Here is a 21,915-nt window from a genome sequence, read left to right on the forward strand (position 1 = left end):
TTCAGTCCCCTCAACGTCCCCCTCCTATCATGGCTTTGACCTTATCAGTCTCCTCCGCCTGCTCCAGGCCACCCAGACAGGGACTCACAGATTATACCTTGAGAGTAAAGGCACACAAGACCCAACCCAGTGCTTTACATATCTCACCTCCAAATCTAGAAAGAACGCCTGAGCCTGAGCTCCTCCGGATCCTGCACCTCGGCTCTCTCTGCATTACCCCTCCAAGTCCTTATCTCGGATCCTGATCTTGACACTGATCTACATTTTTGTGATAATGGTTCAATTACACATGCATTTATCTCCTGATTTTCATACCCAGCCTCAATCCAAGAAGGACTGGAGGCAGTTTCTAAAGTTTCAACGTGGTAACTGCTTTGATCAATCTGATTTTCTTACCGCCCCTCCCCCTTCACAAACAGCTGTATCCACAGCCACAAATATAGTTCTTTCTAGTTTAGTTGTAAGACAACATACGAAGCACCTTTAAAATCTGGCTCCAACTTTTAAAATCTGTGCAGCTTAATTACTATCCCAAGAACATTTAGACAGAATTGGGCATCCTGGTCACAGCCAAGGCCCAGTGTTGTGGGTGAGCTGGGTGGGCTGCCTGACATCCACCCCCCCCCACCCCCCGCCCATACACACCCCCACGTCTGGCCCTGCCTAGCACCGTGCTGATCCAGGTGCTGGAGTTCGGATTCAGAGTGTGGGAAATCCAAAAGTGCGACCTCCTTGATTCTCTCTCCTTTGTTAGGTGCAAAGAAAGGAGTGGTGAAAGGCTGTCCTGGAGAGAGAAATTTCCTTCAAACCGGAGGGCGTTAGAGGAGGGGTTTTCTCTCTGGGAGGAGCCCCCACAAGAGGTCTTGCCAGCTGGGGCCTTACCGGCATCCTGTCCCGCAGGGAGTCAGGGGATCCAAGCCGGACCGTAATCCTTTGCTAAAAGGCCTCTTGGCCCAAGTCCAGCTCAGCAGGGGAGGGTCCCGGCTTTGTCCTTGGCGGGCTTGTTGCGTGGGGTCCTTCCCTTGGGGGCTCCCACCCTTTGGGAAGCTAGCTGGCACCCCGTCCCAGCTAGAGTTGCAAAAGTGCTCGCTTAAACTCAAGATCCCTGCGCAGCTTGCACGGGGGGAGGGTGGTGGTGGGCGGGGGTGGGGGGGGGTGGGGGGGGGGAGGTGAGGACTGAGGCCTTCTATTTCTGCCAGATAAGGGGCCAGATCTGTTCTCTCCTCACCTGAAAGGCTAAGGAGAAGGCAGTGGGACAACATAGGGGCATTTTCCTCATTTTGTTGTTGTTTATTCAGTTAAAATAGATAGCTAAAGCACGCACAGAAGATGGCATCTCAACATACAAGGAAGCAGCTCTTTGGTGAGAGCAGAAAGCTGCTTTCGAAGCCTGGCTGAGCCTGGGGGTGGGGGTGGAGGGGATGGGATAACCGAAGAGTTTCCATTTGTGAGTCTGGTCAACACGGCATCTACCCTCCTATTGGCTTGTCACACCACCATGGTAACTGTTGTCACCACTCCCTGATCGATAAAGAAGTGGAGGCTCAGAGAAGGGGAGTGCACGGCCCAAAGACCCCGGCAGTCAGTCGTGGTGGGATCAGGGTTGGAATCCAGGCCGGGTGATGCTAGGGCCCTCAGCACAGCCACTGCCTAGTGCGAGGCTCTGTGCGGTCCCCACCTGACGCTGTGGGCCCTGCTTCAGGTGCTGAGCACAGCCACGCACAGGGCTCTGTCCACCCACTGCGCACCGGGCGCCGCTGAGGAGCACAGTGCTGGCCCCTGGAGTCGTGAATGTCCATCGGTGATGTGCCCTGCCTGTCACAGCTGACTCGCCTCTCTTGTTTGTGGTGGCTGCCCCATTCCAGCATGCGTTTGCATTTGCAATCTCTGTACTACATTTCCATGGACTTCGAAACATGTCAGCTCTGTCTTCCTTTGACACCAGTGTCACTGGGGGCCTCTCTTTGGAGGTTAAAAGTCCTCTAGGCGGCTCCTGAATGCAGTCCATGTCCATGGAGCTTATGAAATGACTGGGGGCGAAGGAGAGCTCACCAAAGACAGCTGTCATTGGGTTTGAATCGCTGCTGCATTTCTCCGTACAGTAAGGCTTCAAGGGAGAGCAGAAGGAGCTGTTGGTAAAAAGGAAAAAAGTTTTAAAAAGTCCTTTTTCTGTCTGATGAGAATGTAACCCAGGGCACAGGCCTTGGGTGGGTGCCAGTTTTCTTCTTCTCCTGGGCCCGGAGAGGGTGGGCATAATACTGACAAAGCGAAGCAAAAAAAAAAAAAGTATTTTCCTGTTTTTTTCTTTTGTGGAGGGGAATGAACTTATGGAAAGAGCAGCAGGCCTTGTTGAACGTAGGTAGACCAGGGTTCAAACCCACATTTTCTCACTTCATACTATTAGCTGTGTGACGGTGGCCACGCTACATCAAAGTGCTCTAAGGACTAGAGGCAATCCATGCAGGCCCCCCAGGCCCCAGGGGAGGCTCTGTGCCATCGGCCTGGCCCTTAGCAGGAGCAGAGGGCACGTGGCCGCATGTCCCTGCCGGGGTGTGTGCTGTCAGGGCTGAGGAAGCGCTCCTGCTCACGGACAGACAGCTTCACAGGAATAGCAGTGCCGCAGGCCACCTCGCCCGAGGTGGGGCTCAGGAGGGTAGCTTCTGGTTTTCAAAGATAAAAAGCAGCAGGCAACCAACAGCCCCCTACTTCGGTCATCCACCTTCCTCCAACATACACTTTCCCCAAAGTCTACTTGGAACCCCTAGTGCTCCAGGGAGAGAAGCCCTTAAGTGTCAGTTTGCTGCCCTCTGCTGTCCACCTGGAGAACTCCTGATGCTTTGGCCATGCTGCTGGCCTTAAAATCCCAAAGAGCTTGGGACCCTGGGACTCACCCAACCATTCTGAAAGGTGTACCCCAGGAAAGGGGTAGTACCAGGACCGGCTACATAATCTGAGAGGTGGGTCCAGCGAAAAATGGAGTTCTTAAGAACTCCAAGGTCGTGACAAGAGAATATTAAGACCAAGTGATGGGCACTACTGAGGGCAGAATTCTGTGCAGCGCAGGTGTGGCCTGCAGGAAGCTGGCCTTTTGTCCTTATTACCTGCTCCTGACTTTAGGCTTCTGGGCCTATCACATAGTCTCAATAGTTCCCTGAGGAACTGAGAGTTAGTAGGACATGGTTGGGGAGAGGAGGTGGGGGAAAGGGCCTCTTCTAATATGCCAGACCGGGGGTACCAGTTTCCCTTTGCTATAACGCAGTAGCAGCACACATCTCACCTCTCCCCTGCTTCCTGTTGGAATTTGAGGGAGGGGAGGAAAAGCATGCCATGTCCTGGGAACCAATTCAGACTCAGCAGTTAGACAGATGGAGATTCCAAGGTCAATTTGGTTACAGAACAAGCTATATTGAAGGACAGCGCTGACCTATAATAAAGAGTGTGCTAAACTTCACTCTCGAATTCCACCCACCCTGAGAGATGTGCCCAAGTGAGAATGTGGAGCAATTGCTGTCGCCCGCTCACCGGCAATTCAGTGCATCCCCATGCGCAGAGGCGAGGAATAGAGCAGGTGCGAGGAGTACCTAGGGGAAAAGCCCTTCCCAGGGAAGCCAGAGCAGTGAAGAGGTGTCTTAGGCATTAATGAGGAGATGGAAAGCACTCCAAGTGCTTCCAACAAAGGGCTCTGGATGCAAGGAGATGGTTTCACCCTGACGGTGGGAGAAGCTAAAGCCCAAGATGAACAGGAACAGGAAGCCGCTCCCACTTTTAGGATGAGGAGCGAAAGGATAAGGTGGTGTTCCCAGATCCACAGGCCAGATCTCTGGGAGAAGCTGGGACCCTGTGGATCCCTCACATAGGAGCTAGAGCCATGAAGGAAACACAGCCCCTGCTCTTCCTGAAATGGAAAGAGATGGAGGGCAAAGCCCTGGCTCCTCCCGACTTTCTACCCTCAATCTCCTGCCAGTGATTCGAGCCACACCCAGCTGATTGGAGCAGCTGACCGAGGAGGCCGGAGAAGACAAGCAACAGGGGTTGGGTCCCCTGCACTGCAGAGGGGGTGGAAGGCAGGGAATGCGTCTGAGCAGAGACACGCTTGATGAGTACAAACTCACATGGCCAGAGGCCTAGTGGATAAAAGCTAAATTCTGCCCCATGACATGAAGGGTCTCTCTCAGGCCAGACCACTTAGCAAACCACATTTCCTGCTACTCCCTTTTCCTTGTTTTGTCAGGTTACTTCCTAATTCTGGGATCCGTGTCGCTTCCTGTTCCTGGAATGTCCTCGCCATCACCCCTCCTCCTCTACTCTGCTTTCCTCTCTTCGCTGCATGCTTCTTCCCCTTTTTCTTCCCTTTCTTTCCTCTTTCCTTCCTTTCCCTTTTCATCTCTTTCCCTCCCTCCCTCTTGCTTGCTTGCTTGTTAATGAGCAGATTGAAGTCAAGATCTTTATTAGTTGTTACTGCTTTCCAATAAATGTTTCTTAAACATCAAATATTAAAATGTTGTTACCACTGACCTCCACTCCACCTCCAGAGATAGGAAGCCCCAAATCCAGATGTAACGGATTAAAGCCACTCCTAACTTGCTTTACCAAGCCACTAGATGTCATATTGATTTCACAGCAGAATTTGAGAAGGCCATACAAGATCTTAAAACCTTAAAAAAGATATGAGCATCTTGCCTGGCTGGCGTTGCTCAGTGGTTGAGCATCGGCCTATGAACCAGGAGGCCACCAGTTCGATTCCCAGTCAGGACATATGCCTGGGTGGTGGGCTTAGATCCCCAGTAGGGGTTATGCATGAGGCAGCTGATCAATGATTCTCTTTCATCATTGATGTTTCTATCCCTTTCACCCTCTCCCTTCCTCTCTGAATAAAAAATATATTTTTTTAAAAATCTGTTAAAAACTGAGCATCTTAATATTTGCCCTCAAAACATCATAGTTAGCCTTCTGTTTACAGTAATACGTGAATAAGATTTTACTGAATAGCCCTGGCTTGTTTGGCTCCGTGGATAGAGCATCGGCCTGTGGACTAAAGCATCCCAGGTTCAATTCCGGTCAAGGGCACATGCCTGGGTTGTGGGCTCAATCCCCACTGGGGGGTGTGCAGGAGGCAGCCAATCGATGATTCTCTCTCATCATTGATGTTTCTATCTCCCTCTCCATTTCTCTCTGAAATCAATAAAAATATATTTTTTAAAAAAAGATTTTACTGAATAGATGTAACAAAAATGGAAACACTGGGAAGTGAACAGAAGCAGGTAGATTTTGGTGGGAAGTCGCTCTCCAGACATGAGAGAGAATTTACAGAAAATGAGGCCCCATTTCTGCTTTTAGCCAGGGGTCAGGTGCAGCCATACTGTATGGGCCAGTGGTGGTGCTGGGGAAAATGCCATATTTTGAGTCCATGAAAATAGAACATTGAGTCCAGGATGACTACAGCTGCCAAAGGGATGTGAGGGAGTCCTGGAAGGGAGGAAGCCAGAGAGGGGTTCCCCAAATTCTATCTGCTCAGGCCCGAACAGACACACAGCACCTCAGCTAAAGACCAAAGGGTCTGGAAGAGATTGGAGCCTCCACCCAAGAAAGAGAGTTAAGAGTTCAGTCAAGAAAAATGTTTGCTAAAATGAAATGAAATAACCCATTAGAGAAAAATATCAGAATAGAGAATCTCTACATTAACATGAATAATATACTCAATCTAAAATTACCTAGTATATGAAGAGCCAGAAAAAGAGGACCCATTCTCAAGTGAAAAGCTGTTATGCTAAGTAAAAAGAATTAAATACAAAGAACTATGCTGCATGATTCTACTTAAGTTCTCCAAGAGGCTAAATCTCACAGGCACAGAAAGCAGACCTGAGCTTGCTGAGGTTGAAAGTCAGGGGAGGGGATTAAGTGCAAAGGGGTATGGGAAACTTTTGGGGTGATGAATATGTTCCCTATCTTGATTATTGGTGTAATTATGTAACTACTTACAATTGCCCGAACTCGACAAATTATGCACTGAGAATGAATTTTACTGTATTATAAATTATACCTCAATAAAGTTGGAGAAAAAGTGAAATGAAAAAAAAATCACAGCCTCATTGGTATATATTTCAAGTGTTCTTTTGCTCATATCATGGTTATGTAAATGAGTCCATTTATATTTTAATTCTTTTGTTGCTGGTTCAGGCCAATGAGGCATAGCATTCCTGGACAAGTCCCTGGAGCACCTGTGCAAGAAATAAACCTGTGTATAAATTTTGTTGTTATAGGTTATAAATATGTTCACCTTTTAGGTAACTCTGGATTGTTTTCTAAAGGGATTGTGCCAATTTACTTCCACCAGCAAGTATGAAAGCTCCATGCTCCACATCCTTACCCACATTGGCAGTATCAGATTTTAAATTTTTACATCTGTTGGGCAACTCTCATTGTGGTTTTGAACTTTCATTTCCCTGCTGACTAATGGAGTTAAGTATCTTTTCATACATTAACTGGCCATGCATATTTCTTTTCTGGAAGGGTGGGGGGAAAGTGTCCTACTTCTGGCATTTCATGAGAAGGCAGGGTTCTTCGGAAGAGATAATAATGCTGGGAAAAATAGAAAGCAGCAGAAAAAGAGGAAGACCAAATATGAGAGGGATTGACTCCATAAAAGAAGCTGTAGGCATGAGCCCACAGGAGCTGAGCAAGGCTGTTGAGGACAGGACAATGTGGACATCGCTCATTCACAGGGTCACCAGGAGTCGGAGCTGACTCAATGGCAAGAAACACACACCTTCACAACTCAGGATTTAATATCCAGGCAAAGACAACTGGGGTTGATCCTGTGTCAGCCAGACCATGTGCTGCTAAATGGCTCCTGGAAGCTTGGAGGGAATGATGGTCTAGAATAAATAAAGTGGAGGTCTGGCATGGCCTCGGCAGGAAACTGAGGCAGGACTCAGAAGGCTCAGAGGCAATGCTACGGGGATGACCCACCTCCCGACTATGTGCCCTAGAAGAACAAGAAGACACTTCCTTCACTCAAACAATAGTGAATGGGGCACCAGCTAAGAAACTCTGTGGTGGCTCGCAAGCCAAGGTTAATGGCAGGGCATAGTGACATGGAATTGGGTTCTCTTGTGTGAATGGAAATGATGGATTCTGAAAGAGCAGAGGCAATGTGGCAGCAGTTAGCTGTCAAAGGCACAATAACAGTCACCATGATGGGTCGCAAGAAATGGCGACCAAGGGATCTGTGAGATAACTAGTAGACTATGGTGAGACAGGAGCCAGATAGATGGGTATCCATCAAAAATGTCCCTTGGCTGTTTTCATCATAAAATATGATGAACAGACACCAGCTGCTGCAATAAAAAATCACCACCCATCACTCACCCTTCCCAGATCTAAGTTTGTTCTTAGACCCAGAGCCCATTGATCAAAGGGGAGGCTGGGACACCTGGGGAAGGATACTCTGTCACAGGAGGCCATCAAAAGGACCTACAGCCATTTGCCAGAGTCTCTATACATCTACACACTGGGAAAGGGAAACCCAGTATCATAAGATTATTGTAAGCAAGACCTTGCCTTTTGGCTTAGGATGGGATTTAGTAATTAAAAAAAAAAAAGGACCAGGTAGTAATTATTTTAGATTTTGTAGGCTATAGAGTCTATTACAACTAATTAACTCTGCTATTGTAGCATGAAAACAGCCACGGCAATAAGTAGGCAAATGGTAGTGGCTATTTCAATAAAACTTTATTTATAAAAACAACCAGATTTAGCCCACAGGCCACAGTTCCAGACCCTGGGCCTCAGTCAATATTATATAAAAATTCCATGTGTGCTTGAAAACAATGTAGAGTCTCTAATTGTTGGGTTCATTACTTTGTATTTTGTAAATTAGAACAGCACATTGTTGAAATCATCTATGCCCTACATTTTTGGGGTCTTGTCTTATTTTGAAGGAATCCTCATGAACTCCAGTAATGATTTCTTCCTTGAGCTACACTAGTGTAATAATAATATAGCTACATGGGCTTGCTTTTGGTGTTTTGCACATCTAGTTTTTATCCTTTGTTTTCGATCATCCTGTGCCTTTATATTTTAGTTTGATCCTTATTGTAAGTACAGAGCACAACTTTTAAGTCTGAGCTTCTTGGGAGCCAAAGCAAGTGGGAGACTGTTGCTTGAAGAAAATGCAGCCTATTTGCTGGTTACCACCTACCCCAGTGGTCGGCAAACTCATTAGTCAACAGAGCCAAATATCAACAGTACGACTGAAATTTCTGTTGAGAGCCAAATTTTTTAAACTTAAACTATATAGGTAGGTACATTGTTATTAACTTAATTACGGTACTCCGGGCTGGCCTTTGCTAAAAACATCCTCAATCTGATTGAGGTACATTCGCTGAGGTCGACCCCTTCCAACTCTCCCATCCACGTTCGTCTTGTATACTTGTTTCGTCTATCTCCTTTCGTTCATCCTCTCTGTATGTCCAAACCATCTCAACATACCTTCCTCAGTCCTCGACACTACATCTTCTTTCACTCCACAACGTTCCCTAAAATTAACTTAGTAAACTTTATTTAAAGCTTTAAGTCAACTTTGCACTGTATGTGTGCGCCCGCACGTGGTATTTTGTGCAAGAGCCACACTCAAGGGGCCAAAGAGCCGCATGTGGCTCGAGAGCTGTGGTTTGCCGACCACTAACATGACGCGTGGGCATTAAACAGGGAAATGTTTTCCAAGGCAGCTTGAGGAAGTCTGTGGCTTCACAGGCCTATAGAACACTGCTTTACTGGGAGGGTATCAGTTGCTCACTGACTACCCAACAGCGAGTTTGGCGTTTAGTAAGTTAGGAGTTGTGCTTATTAGTCCCCTGTGGCAGTGAGGCAGGAGGAAATGGCCAGGGTTCCCCGCCACGGTGCCTGTTCCCTAGTTTCACTAGAAGGCTTTACGCACCCTTCCCGTCACTCCTTCAGTGTCTCTTCTCAATGATGTTAGTTTACCGAGGCTGTCTCTCTCTTTGCTGAACTCAGATGGCTGGAACCACGGGTGCTAACAAAGGATGCCTTCGAAGGATGGAAGCATGTGCTTTAGCGGAGGAGCTGGAGGGGAAGGTGCCACGCAGCCAGCGCCGGAGCCAGGATGGCAAGGCAGGAAGTCTACCAGCTCTAAATTCTGGCCACTTACCAGCTTTTATGACCCCACTCTGGGCCTCAGTTTCCTTATAGGAAATTATTTCTTTATTCGGCAGCATGTGGGTTAAAGGAAATGGTGACCAGTGCGTACGAAGGTGCCTTCCCTGTAATAAGGCCTCAGCCAAAGGCTCCACAGCCCCCTCCCTCTGCCCCAGGCAGCACACTGGACAGCCGCATGCCTCTCAAACAGTGGCTTGCTGAAAGTGTCTCTTCAAAGGAGCTGGAATGTTATTTCTTCTCTGTTCCCACTCCCATCAGTGCCTCTCAGGACTTGAGGCAGGCTTTCCCTTGAAATTTCAAAGAAATGGGGAGAAGCAAGACCCCCTGAGGATCCTTTAGGATCCCAGGATACATTTGGTCCCACTGTCAACAGCCCAAGGTCATCTTTGTTTAAGAAAGTCGTCCCCTTCCTCCATCCAGATTTCACCCCAGCCTGCTTCCACAGTCTTGTGAGCCCAAATGCAGGGGCCAGGAGTCCAGGCTGAAGAGTCAGGGTGGCCTACTGAAGGCTCCACCACTCTCTAGTCATGACTTCGGATGACCTATCCTTTCAGAGCCTCAGTTTGGGAGTAGTAATGTCACTGTCATTGGGACTATTCTGAAAATCGAAAGAAACAACATACACACTTCAGACCAATACACTTGGCCCACTGCTCAGCATATAGTCAAAACTCAGTAAAGCCAGGGTGTCCTTATACACGTGTGTTACACGCCTGAATCACAAATCCCATGGTGACGCTGAGGACAGGGCCCGGGGTTACAGCGTAACATGTAGCCCAACTACTGAGAATTAAGCACCAGGCAGGCAAGAGCCATGCTTTACTGACCTCTGTGCCCCACCGTCTGCTCTGCCCCTGGCTCCTGGCATACGCCCAGCAAGTTGGGTTCACAATAACTAATAACAAATGTTCAATGGCTGAGCTGGTGTGCCTTTCGGTTCTTCAAGGCCCTGCTCTGGTACCATGGAACATGGGACAGGGTTTCCTGGGATCCACAGATGAGCTCTTTTGCAAAACTTATGTCAATTTTATTGAAGCGAGAGAGAGAGAGAGAGAGAGAGCGCGAGAGACAGGCAGACAGATGGACTGACTTGTAGATGTTTTAAAGAAACATGGCTAGCCCCTTTCCCCAGCTGCTGGTAAGGTGCTCGTAGCTCACCTGCATCTACTCGGCCCTTATCCTACATGACGATGGAGTGACGGTGACAGAGGATAAGATCAATGCCTTCATTAAAGCAGCTGGTGTAAATGTTGAACCGTTCCAGCCAACATTTGCAAAGGCATTGTTGGCCAATGTCAACATTGGGAGTCTCATCTGCAATGTAGGGGCTGGTGGACCTGCCCCTGCAGCTAGTGCTGCCCCAGCAGGAGGTCCTGCCCCTCCACCGCTGCTGCCCCAGCTGAGAAAAAAGTGGAAGCAAAGAAAGAAGAATCTGAGGAGTCTGATGATGACATAGGCTTTGTTTTTTTTGACTAAACCTCTTTTGTAACACATTCAATGAAAGCTGACCTCTGTTGCAAAAAAAAAAAAAAAAAAAAGAAAGTAACATGGCTAGTCCAGCCAGTATGGCTCAGGGGTTGAGTGTCAACCTAGGAAGCAAGAGATCATGGTTCATTTCCTGGTCAGGGCACATGCCCGGGTTGTGGGCTCTGATCCCCACTAGGGGGTGTGCAGGAGGTAGTCAATGGATGTTTCTCTTGTGGATGTTTCTATCTTCTCCCTTCCTCTCTCTCTCTCTCTCAAATCAATAAAAACATATCTTTTAAAAAAGAAACCTGGCTAGACGTAACACCTGACATCTCAATACTGAGCCTGGTGGGCACTGTCAAGGACGCGTGGTCTCAACCTTCTCCTCTCCATCCTTCCTAGGAGCACCCACAACACAGAAAGCATAGTTCATTTTCAACAACATACACTTTTGCAGATAAAAAAGGTGACCCACACTTTCATTTTCTTTATTTTTCATTGATACTGTATGAATACAAAGTTTCTAGAAAGCTACAAAATGTCTACCACTTTATCAAGAAGGCATCAAAATGTGTCACTTTGCAAAGACATGAAAACACCTGCAGGAACTGACACAAAAATAGCATTTTTAGAGTGATGAAATAATTGCACTTAACTGTCATGGATATTAAAGTTATCACACATATGTACCGCGAAAGCTAGAATACATTTTTTTTTTTTACAAAGCACTTTATAAAAAAATTCTCTGCACACAAACCCTATAATTTTCATATAACTATCATACTAAAGATAAATTCACTTTAAAGCCAACACTTAGAACATTTTTAAACAAAAAGGTACCAGTACCTAAACACAGACATTAACAAATACGAGAATACTGTACTGCCAAGAGGTTTAACCAAACGCCTTTTCAGAGTTTCTGCAAATAGGTTAAGAAAATGTGTGTGAGAATTTGCCCACCCCCACCCCCCAATCTCTTCGATCTCCCCAAGAGGAACCTTAGCACCGAAGGCAGGTTCCACAGCCCACTCCCAGCAGCAGTACAATATCAAAGGGACCACTGACCAGATGAAACGCTTACGTCACAAGCCCATTTTATACACGTGACATGAAGACACAGACTGTGAGAATCCCATTAAGTCATTTAGAATGTGAACAAACACACGTGGCAAAAACCGATTTACATAACATGTAAGCATATTAAAGAATTAAAGGCTATTCAGGTTTCTTTTTTTCAATGTTACAAAAATGTTTTTGTTGTTGTTTTTCAGGCACGTACTGTTTTGTTTTTAGCTTTTCTTTATCTGCAGTCATGAGCCTATTGAAGAAAGGCCTACAGAAGTGAATCTTTCAAGGAGGTAACAGGGAGATTGTTTTTAAAGAAGTGCAGTTAGTACCTAATTTACACAGTGAAACTAATCACACAAAAATGGCTGATGCAAAAAAAAGGAAAGGAAATCAGAGACTGGTTTCCAATTGATTTATGCCTCGATTCTTCCACCTTCTCTTGGAGAAAGGGGAAGGGGAAATGATCCCATGGCGGGAGCCAGAGGAAAGAGGGCCAACCGGACCGGTGGGACCCACTGGAATCGGGCCCCACTGAAGGATGAATGAGGGGGATCATGAATGCCGTTTCAGATACTAACATGTAGTGTGGCATGTGATTGACTCAACGCAAATGCAGATTCACAGAGAATTAAGCAAGTTACGGCTTAAGAAGTTGGACAATAAATACAAATATTTCATCTTATTTAATGGTGCATGACTTCGGTGACACTATCCCTTGCGATGCAATACATTTTAAGCACAAAACCTTCATTCTGAACAGTCTAAGCAATGAGTTTCTGAGAGAAAACTATTGCCAAACAAAGCGCAGTGACACTTGAAAAGAGAAGAGGGAATGGGGATTTGACTAACTTCTTCCAGGCTGTTGGTGTAAGTACAATGACAGGGAGACCTGAATTCAAGCAGCTAGCTAGAATCTGTGGTGAGTAATTTTCCTTTTCATTTGATTTTCTCCTTGTAGAAATTTCTAGAAATACTCACAACTTGGTGGAAAGAAAGCACTCCTGAAATTTCGGAGCCCAGAGAGGGTATATTCTTAAAGACACCAGGCAGAGACAGACGGAACACATGCATTGAGAGTTCAGAGGCTAACTTTCAAAGACGTCTGATGTCATTTTTAAGTCTAGACTGATAAAAAAACATCTTTTTTCCTTGTTTGGCTAGTGTGTTTGCCTTCTTGTCCTTCTCCCTCCTCTTCCTCACCTCTATCAGCTTTCCCAATGTACACAAGGTTTTGATAAAAGCCAATACGGCCCCTTTGAGGGCTGGAACCTTCTTTGAAAACGCCGAATTGTGAATTCTTTGGAAGTTTCTCAGACAAGACACTTGGAGTCAATATTTTTGCCCTAAGAACACTTCACTTGTCATGACCCTAACTCACTTTTGTTCTGCACTGTCATCTCAGTTTGAGGCTTCCAACTTGCAAAATGGTATCGTTGTGTAAAACACACAAGTGCGCACAGTCGTCTGAATGGACAAGAAAGCCTCCGCAGAGAAGGAACACGGAATCTATCCGCTGGCCGAGAGTCTGCTGCTGGTGTGGATGCTCCCTCACGGGGGTGCAGGGCTGGGTGGCGAGTGGAGATGACACCAGGGTCATTGGCACACACAAACACAGCAGTTTCTGGGTCGCTCCTGCAGCAGCGTGCTCCTGGTGGGCGGTAGCAGGGGCTCTCCCACGGCAGACAGACTCCCAGCGGGCGGGGTCCACGTCGTGCTCTTGCGGACAGAGGCCTGTGGCTGGTTACTCATCCCAGTAAACCAAAGGCATTACGGTGATCTCAATATATTTTTGGTCTCTCTACAAGTGATCGTTATTATGGCAGCACTTTTCTAAGCTGGAATCTCAAACCAAAGGCACTTTCATGCTGGAGTGCAGAAGACTCACAAATAGCTAAGTATTTGGTCGTGAATTTAAAAGGCAACATTAAAAAGTACAATTTGCTTTTCATAGTCAACTATGAAGTTGCAAAAACCTTTCGTTTTGGTATCTACATTTGAGAGTCTGGTCAGAGGACTGACTTACGTTCAGTTTCCGATTGTAGACCAAGTAGTCAGTTTCTTGTAGAACTGGAGAAAAATGGGCTTAATAAACAAAAGGGAAACAATTTTTGCTTGTTCTGTTTTAAACATGGGGCCAATTAGTCAATGGGCACTGAGAACAGGTGTAAGACAAGGCTGGTGGCGCGACTAATGTATCACTAAGGCACTGCTTACTGGAACGCTTTGGCAGCTCTGAATTTAAAACTTCCTAAAAAGAGTAACAGTAGTAAGAGAAATGCTTCCAGCTTACAAAAGGGCTCACAGTTCCGAGGCAGCCTTTTGCACTGCACACCCTCCACGCGACATCTCAAAGATTTAAGGCTTTTCAGAAACGAGAGGGCTTTGCCGCAGACACAGCAACATAAAGACGTGAGCGGTGCAGACATGTCCTCTCAAGGTCACCGGTGAGAACACGGACCAACGAGACTGGTTCTCCCTTCGTTAGGACAGGGGCAGTGTACCAGAGCATATACAAAATCATACCAATGATATGTACCTGGTTTGTAAAATTGACTTTCGTCTCGTGACTGAAGTAATTTATGGTTATACAAAAACAAACTGCTGAAGCCACTACAATATTGAAACCTAAAGACTTGGGTTTTCAAGTCGCCTGGGGACTTGCCTACCAAGTGCTTGGAACAGGCCTGCGCTTTAGCTGGCCTCAGTGCGGGACTTGGCTGCCGGGATGCTTAGAAATGGGAACTTTGCGCCTGTGGCAGGGGAACTGAACTCAGAGGAAGCAAAAAGGCTCATCAGCTTGCCTATCTGCTTGTGGTGACCTCCGACTACCCCATCAGGGTCTTGTCTGACCTGCCCACATGGGAAGCAGCTGCCGCCTGGGGACAATGCTGTGGCTCTGGCAGCGGGTTTCTTCCTCTCCCTCTCTTCTGAAGGGACCCCGTCCACACGTCTGTGGGGGTCATTGAAGCATGAGCACCAAAGAAGAACAACTTCCACCAGAAGAGGCCGAGGAGTAAGTGGCAGGAGTGTGACAGCCTCACCCTTATCCTGTCACTGGCCACGCTGAGCCTCAACTTCCTCATCCACACAGTGAAGGAGAGTAGACTGTGCTCTCCTTTAGCTCAATAAACAAGAACTTCTATCAGCCCCCTCCCGGAATGGATCCCCTCTCCTCCATCCCTGAAGGTGAAAAGACACGTTCCCAAAGCTTCTGCAGATACAAACAGGCAGAAGAGCAAAAGACCAGAGGAAATCTACCCAAACGATGGAAGGTTTGATAATGAGACCCACAAGCTTATGAGAAATAATGAAAATAGCTGTGTGTCTTTTAAATCCGGTAAACTAAGGATTGAAGATCAAATTAGAAATGCTCTTTGATTGCTGGGATGATCGTGACCAGCTGTTCCCAGCTTCCCCCGGCAGGAGGGAAAGAAGGCAAGAGACAGAAGCAACATCCCTAAGATGGGTGACCAATAGTAGAAGCATAAATGCTTGTGGTAAAAGAGACGTGTGAAATAGAAGTTCTGAAACGGGAAGAAGCATGGACACAATGTCACTTGTATAATATTTCTACCTGCCTCCTGACATCTGACACAAGGAGAGATATTATCGCAGGGTAAAATATGGTATGTGGGACCTGTGAAGTTTAGGGCAGTGATTCTCAATTAGGGGTGACTCTGTGCCCATGGGACATTGGTGATGGCTGAAGACATTCTGGTTGTGACAACTTAGGGAAGAGGTGCTAGTGGTACCTACTGAGCAGAGGCCAGGGGTGCTGCAACACCTCCTCTATGCACAGGACACCCCTGCACATTAAAGGATAAAGGATTACCTGGTATGAAACGTCAACAATGTTGAGGTTGACACTGGTCTCGGGCAGTTTGGACATTCTGGAATCCTGGGACATGTTTTTGAAGAAGTCATGATTTTTCGTAGGTGGAAAAGAATGGCAACAGACCAGCAGCTGGTTCCTCAGCTACCCCCTGCTTAGGAGTGACAATTTGGCCTCCAATTGTCCAAAGAGAAAGCACGCAATGTCTCTGAATCACACCTGGCAGCAGAGAGTCCCCAGGGGAGAGAGGAGTGAGGGCCACGCTCTGGAAAGACTGCTTTGCGGTGCAGCGAGCTTTCTAACAGAGGGAGAGGACGGCCATGAAGGGCAAAAGACCAAAGACAGACTCAGATTAGATCTTACACAAATGCCACCCCAGGGTCTAATCTGGGAGAGATGGAGAGAGGGCCGAGGGTTTGGGTGACCGGTCCTGTGGATACGATAGGGAAAGATCTGCCCTGGAGAAAACTTGAGAAGAATAAGACAAGAAATAACTTTAAAGCGTCTCAGAGCAAAAGATATAAGCAGAAAGATTTAAGAGCAACAAGTAAGCCTCAGGATTGTTTATGTAAGCCCCCCAAATTCAACTACAAAAGGGTTCGGAGGAGGACCCTGGTGGTAAAGCAGCAGAGGCCTGGCCTGACCCGGAGTCGGTGACCAGGGATGCCCTTCTCTGCAGCCAATAGAACTACCCTCTAGATCAGTGATGGCGAACCTTTTGAGCTCGGCGTGTCAGCATTTTGAAAAACCCTAACTTAACTCTGGTGCTGTGTCACATATAGAATTTTTTCGATATTTGCAACCATAGTAAAACAAAGACTTATATTTTTGATATTTATTTTATATATTTAAATGCCATTTAACAAAAAAAAATCAACCAAAAAAATGAGTTCACGTGTCACCTCTGACACGCGTGTCAGGTTTGCCATCATTGCTCTAGGGGTCTCCTGGGGTCCATTTTGCTACCTCTCTCCCTGGAGCTCTGGGATGACCTGGCTTTAAGCCACGTGCAACATGTGCACGCCTTTAGTTCTGGGGTCTGCTCTTTTAAGAGTGGGGGTTTCCTTGAGGGAAAATACAAGAGGCAGGAGCAAAAGCAACATCCCTCGGATGGATGACCAACAGAAGAAGTTTCAATGCTTGGGCTGAAGACCCGAAGGAAGAGCAGACAACGGGGGCAATCCTTCAAGGGCCCACTGGGAAGCAGGGGACAAAAGGCCGTCAGTCTCTTTCTGGAGAGAAGATGGGCACCCTCCTACTGGTTTCCTTAAGGAATGTGCACTCCCAATGGGGAAGGTTTTGCACTTTCTCCTCTGGTCTTCCAGTGAACCAGTGGTGAGTTTGGAAGAGGCCAGGTGTGGCCCAGTGTTCTGCTGGTCACCAGCCCGGCACACCCTCATGCTCAAGACCACCAGATCCTAACCAGTGTGCAAGCAGGGTCAGAGCGGACAGAGAGACAGGGAGGGGTATATAAGTTACTTGATGGGGCAGAACAAAGCTGTTATTTTCTGGCTTGATGAAAAAGTCTTGATATGTTTCACATCTTAGAAAACTTATTTCACATTCTGTTGTGTTAGCATGTTCCCAACATTTACAGAAATGTCACTTTCTTCTGGGAAGTCGGGGGTGTGTCCTTGGTGTTTACCAGCGAAGCCCGGTGGAAAGAGATGCTTGTGGCTACATCACACCAAGTCTGCCTGGGCCACGCTTTGGAATATCTGGGTTGATCAGGTGAATCTCTCCTGAGAAGAGAACCTCCCACATGAGCCTGTTTGAAAGGTCAGAGATAAATAAGGTGGGCCTCTTAAACCTCGGTCAAACAAGAACTGTGACTTATTGAGAGAGAAGAAAATGGATGTCCTTAGAGAATATATCTAGATCTATAGAGACAGATTGAAATATACATACATATCAGCACCTAGCAAACTTAGTGGCACTAACTAGGTGTGCAATAAATACATGATGAAGAGCTATATATGTATATGTATTCACAAACACATACATATACATATAGTTATAGCAGGTTAATAGGCCTATTGGATCACCAGAAATAAACAATTTATCCACAGGCTAATGAGGATGCTTGCCAATTTTGGGGGAGCAGAGATGCTAAAACTGATGAGCCTTTTCCTTGTTTGGTTGATGCAATTTTTTCCCAGCCACAGGATTTTCTATACTTTGTAGCTCACAGTGCAGTATTCATGCCAATTAAAATTTTTTGTTATTAAATTTCAGTGGTTCAAATACTCATCTTAATAAAAAAATTTGGCTGTCCATATAAAATATAACTGCACACACAAGACTATAAACATTGTAAGTTTAGATTTTCAATATTTATCTACTTATTGCAAAAAGAGCCATCTTTTCTTTTTCATTAAATAATCAATCATCACATTAGTAACAATACAATTTTATATTTTTAAATATACTATATATGTTAAGGATAAGGGGTGAAGTTTTCTTCCTTTGTAATACCTGTTCAAGCGTTTAATGGATTAGGAGATTAGTTTTAACCTTGTGAAAAAAGTACAAATTTTTCTCATTAGGATATTTCTACCAAGCATTTCTTAAGGCTATTATTTTAACATTTGGTTTCAAAATGAAATAAAAGTTTCATTTAAAAAATAATTTAGTGAATTACATTCTTTCATAACTTCCACCCTAATTAGTTACAAAGATAAGTCTAAAGATTCTTAGTGTTGTATACTAAATTTACATTTATATTTAAAGATTAATTTTACTTGTATCTTAAAACAAGAATTTTATGTTGGAAAAAAAAGAACTAAATACATTTGTATAAAGGCTGTAAATGTCCCACGGCAAATGCTCTGTCTGAATATTTTTTACCACAATTAGAAATAGGCCTCTGTGGGCAGAGACGGGTTCTAGGGTTCAAGGGTTCACCTTTCCCGAGGAACTGTGGGCTGCAGATCTGAGGGACACAGAGGAACAACTCGATTTCTCTTTTTACAACTGTACCAGAACTTCACAGCTACGATGATAGTATGAACACATGGAAAAATGACTTCACTCAAACAGGACTTAGAAAAGTAGGGTGACCGCAGGGCCAGGGCACCACCCCTGCATGGGGAGGTTTACAGTCAGTCGTTCGAAAATGGAGAGTGTGTGTGTGTGTGCACATATGTGTGTGTGTGTATATACAGATATCTATATATATAAATAACCATGTTCAGTCCTTTACAAGCCTGTAAATATGATGCTGTGCTCCATGTTCACTATTTGAAACTTCAAATACACAGGCCATGCAGAGGAGAGTTTCTTGTGTATCCCTGTTTGTAACCACCTGTTAAAAAAAAGAAGTATATATACACATATATAAATAAAAACACCACATGGATGAAAGCATATTCCACCTGTGCTGTGATGACTCTGATTTCCTTGGAGAGGAACAGTCTAAAGTCCAACAGCCTCACGCTGCCCCTCTAGCAGGAATTCAGGATATTGTGGGTTGGATTTGAAACCCATCCGGGTTACCGTACGTAGGAAGGACCTTACAGAAAGGGTCTCACACGTAATCTGAGCCCCAGAGAGACCAGAGAATTAGTATGAGCTTTGGGGGCGAGGGGGTGGGCGGAGGTTGATTTCTTTACAACAATTTCCTACAATCCTGTCCCATGAGGCAGTCATTTATCCTAAGTACTGTCTCCTATCTTATTCCTAAACTGTTATTAAATTTCTCTCACGATAGCCAATGATAGATATGTTTCGTGAGTGCCTTGCTCGCCACTTTTAACTAGCAGTGCCTAGAACAGTGGTAGCATCATGTCAAATGATCCTTCTTTTAATTTATGGAGGCTTTACTTTTCAAAGTGTATTTTGGAATATCTGCCTCCCCTCTTGAGTCGAGTGGCTCATGCCCATCTCTCTCCTCCTCACGCCCACTCTCAGCCTCCGGTTCAGACCTTGAGTCCTCTAGCCCAGATCATGGCAGCCCTCCCCACTGGACCCTACCTCACTCCTCTCCTCACTCTCTCCATCCCCCATGCCACTCTCAGTAGAAGCTTTCTAAAAGCAAATCTAACCCAACTTTCCTCTTCAAAATGCTTCTCTGACTCTGTTACATGAGTGTTTCGTTAGTCCAGCTCAGTGTTTTCCAAGATTATGAATTTGAGAGTCTCATCCAGTTTGCCGTGGGTCTCATTCCCCCGTATGTATCAGGCTGCCTCGCCCACTTAGTTTCCCTTACGGTTCAGGCCTCTAAGTGTATGGTCCCTGACTAAAGAATAAAGTCTCACAGGATTTGTGATTTTCCTATCACAGCAGTCTATACCATTTGTAAGTATATATCGATTTGTATGATTTTTAAAAAATGCCCATCATATCCAGTGGGCTGTAAGTTCTTGAAGAACAGGGACCACATTCCCCAGTAAATAACTTGGCACATAATAGTCATTTAATAAATATTTGCTGGATGAATGAAAAGTCACATAATAATAGCCAACATATATCAACTACTTAGTACACATGTACTCCGTATTAAATGCTTTACACGTATTGTCTCGTGTGATATAACAGAATTCTATGAGCAGGTGCTATATCTCTCCTCCTCTGACAGACAAGGAATCTATTTAAGGACACACAATTGCCAACTAAGGAATCCAGATCTTCTAATGCTGAAGACCTTTTTCTTAGCCGTCATATCATGCTGCTCTAGACAACTGACACAGTAACGGATTATCTACTTTTGTTTTTTTGTGGGCAATAAAGATGTTTTTCAATACTGGTTCCCACATGCTTTTCTAGACTTGATTCCTGTTGCTTCCCTCACAGATCAAATACTGCAAGCAGGTAGTTCTTTCATTCTTGAAACCTCTCTCTCCCTCGTCACCATACCCAACAAATGCCATGTCCTGCTGCATTTACTCCTGAATAGTTCTTGAATCCATCCCCTTCTCCACCACCAAGGTACCAGCAACCTCACCTGGACTCCTCCCCCAGGAGCCACCCTTGCCCGGCCGAGACCCATCGGCACACAGCAGCTGCAAAACCCTCGTAAGAAACAGAAATCTGACAACAACACACTCTTGCTTAACCCTGACGTGACCCTGGCCAGGTGGCTCAGTTGGTTAGAGCACTGTCCCGATACACCCAGGTTTCGGGTTCGAGCACTCTAGGCACATTCAAGAATCAACCAATGGATGCATATATAGGTGGAACAACAAACAATGGCTCTCTCTCTCTCTCTCTCAACAAAACAAAAAAACCTTGATGACCTCTTTCAAACTTTGAACTTTAGGATAAAGAGAAAACCTGTTCTCATCCTCCTAGGTGGAGGAGCCCCTGCCCAGTCTGGCCTTTCCTCCCCAGCCAGCTCACTGCTCCGTGCTCCCCTCCCTCTCAGCCACACGACCCTATTTTCAGTTCGAACTGCGCCGCCTGCCTGCCTCTCTGCAGTATCCTTCCCGACCCTCTGCCTGTTCATCCAGCAGCTATCTTTCAACTGCTTCTTCCTTAGGGAAGCCGCCTGTGACCTCCAGAACTATATGTGCCTCCTTGGCACCATGCACCTAGCTGGGCAGCCATCAGCCACTGTTTAGTTTACATTCATTTGGTGATTACTTGGGAAATGCCTGCCTCCTTCACCTGACTCCAGGATGGCTGCCTCACCTGTCCGGTTCACCAAATCCTAGAACCTGACACTTAACTATGCACCCATGAAATGGCCATTTTTTTCTTGGTAAATCTGAAAAATGTCTGTTTATCCATCAAGGCAACTTAAACACCATCTTTTAACATTCCCGAGGACTCCCCACCTCACCCCAACTACAGGTACCTGCTCAGGTAAACTATCCTGTACTTCCGTAGTGCCCGTTTCTCAAGTGTAACTACAGCCATGATGACCTTGTATTGCAATCAATTATGTACCTGCCTCTTTTCTCCACCAGGCCATGATTTACTGTGGGACAGTGTGAGTTTTATCTGCATTGTATTCCAGCAGCTAGTACAATCTCTCTGGAGTTCAGCTGAATGAATGAAAACATCCTCAATAACCCCTGAGGTGGAGAGTGCAGATTTCAGCATGTTGGTTGTCAAAGGAGGAGGAAATTGAGGTGGAGAGACTTTACCCCAGGTCAGTGATGGCGAACCTTTTGAGCTCGGCGTGTCAGCATTTTGAAAAACCCTAACTTAACTCTGGTGCCGTGTCACATATAGAAATTTTTTGATATTTGCAACCATAGTAAAACAAAGACTTATATTTTTGATATTTATTTTATATATTTAAATGCCCTTTAACAAAGAAAAATCAACCAAAAAAATGAGTTCGCGTGTCACCTCTGACACGCGTGTCATAGGTTCACCATCACTGCCCCAGGTCATAAAATAGAGCTGGCTCTTAAATCCAAGTCTTC

General features: G+C 45.7%; 1 protein-coding gene and 1 pseudogene across 12 annotated transcripts in view; one reads left to right on the forward strand and one right to left on the reverse strand.

Annotated features, from left to right (window-relative positions):
- Window positions 1–1,284: 1,284 nt before the first annotated feature.
- TEAD1 (TEA domain transcription factor 1) overlaps window positions 1,285–21,915 on the reverse strand; it is a 265,123-nt gene continuing 244,492 nt past the window's right edge. For 11 of the 12 annotated variants that reach the window (XM_070425283.1, XM_070425281.1, XM_070425278.1 and 8 more), the window contains one exon: window positions 11,094–18,848. In XM_070425283.1, the coding sequence (XP_070281384.1) occupies window positions 18,735–18,848 (114 nt within the window). In that variant the 3' untranslated portion in view covers window positions 11,094–18,734. Of the gene's footprint in view, window positions 2,130–11,093; window positions 18,849–21,915 lie in introns of those variants that run through there. The other variant, XM_070425275.1, reaches the window with a different exon arrangement.
- On the forward strand, window positions 9,058–10,653 carry LOC139017610 (large ribosomal subunit protein P1 pseudogene; annotated as a pseudogene).

This window comes from Myotis yumanensis, unplaced genomic scaffold (genome assembly GCF_028538775.1).
Source record: "Myotis yumanensis isolate MYYU_CA2020_CCGP unplaced genomic scaffold, mMyoYum1.0.hap1 SCAF_10, whole genome shotgun sequence".
NCBI classification, from domain to species: Eukaryota; Metazoa; Chordata; class Mammalia; order Chiroptera; family Vespertilionidae; genus Myotis; species Myotis yumanensis.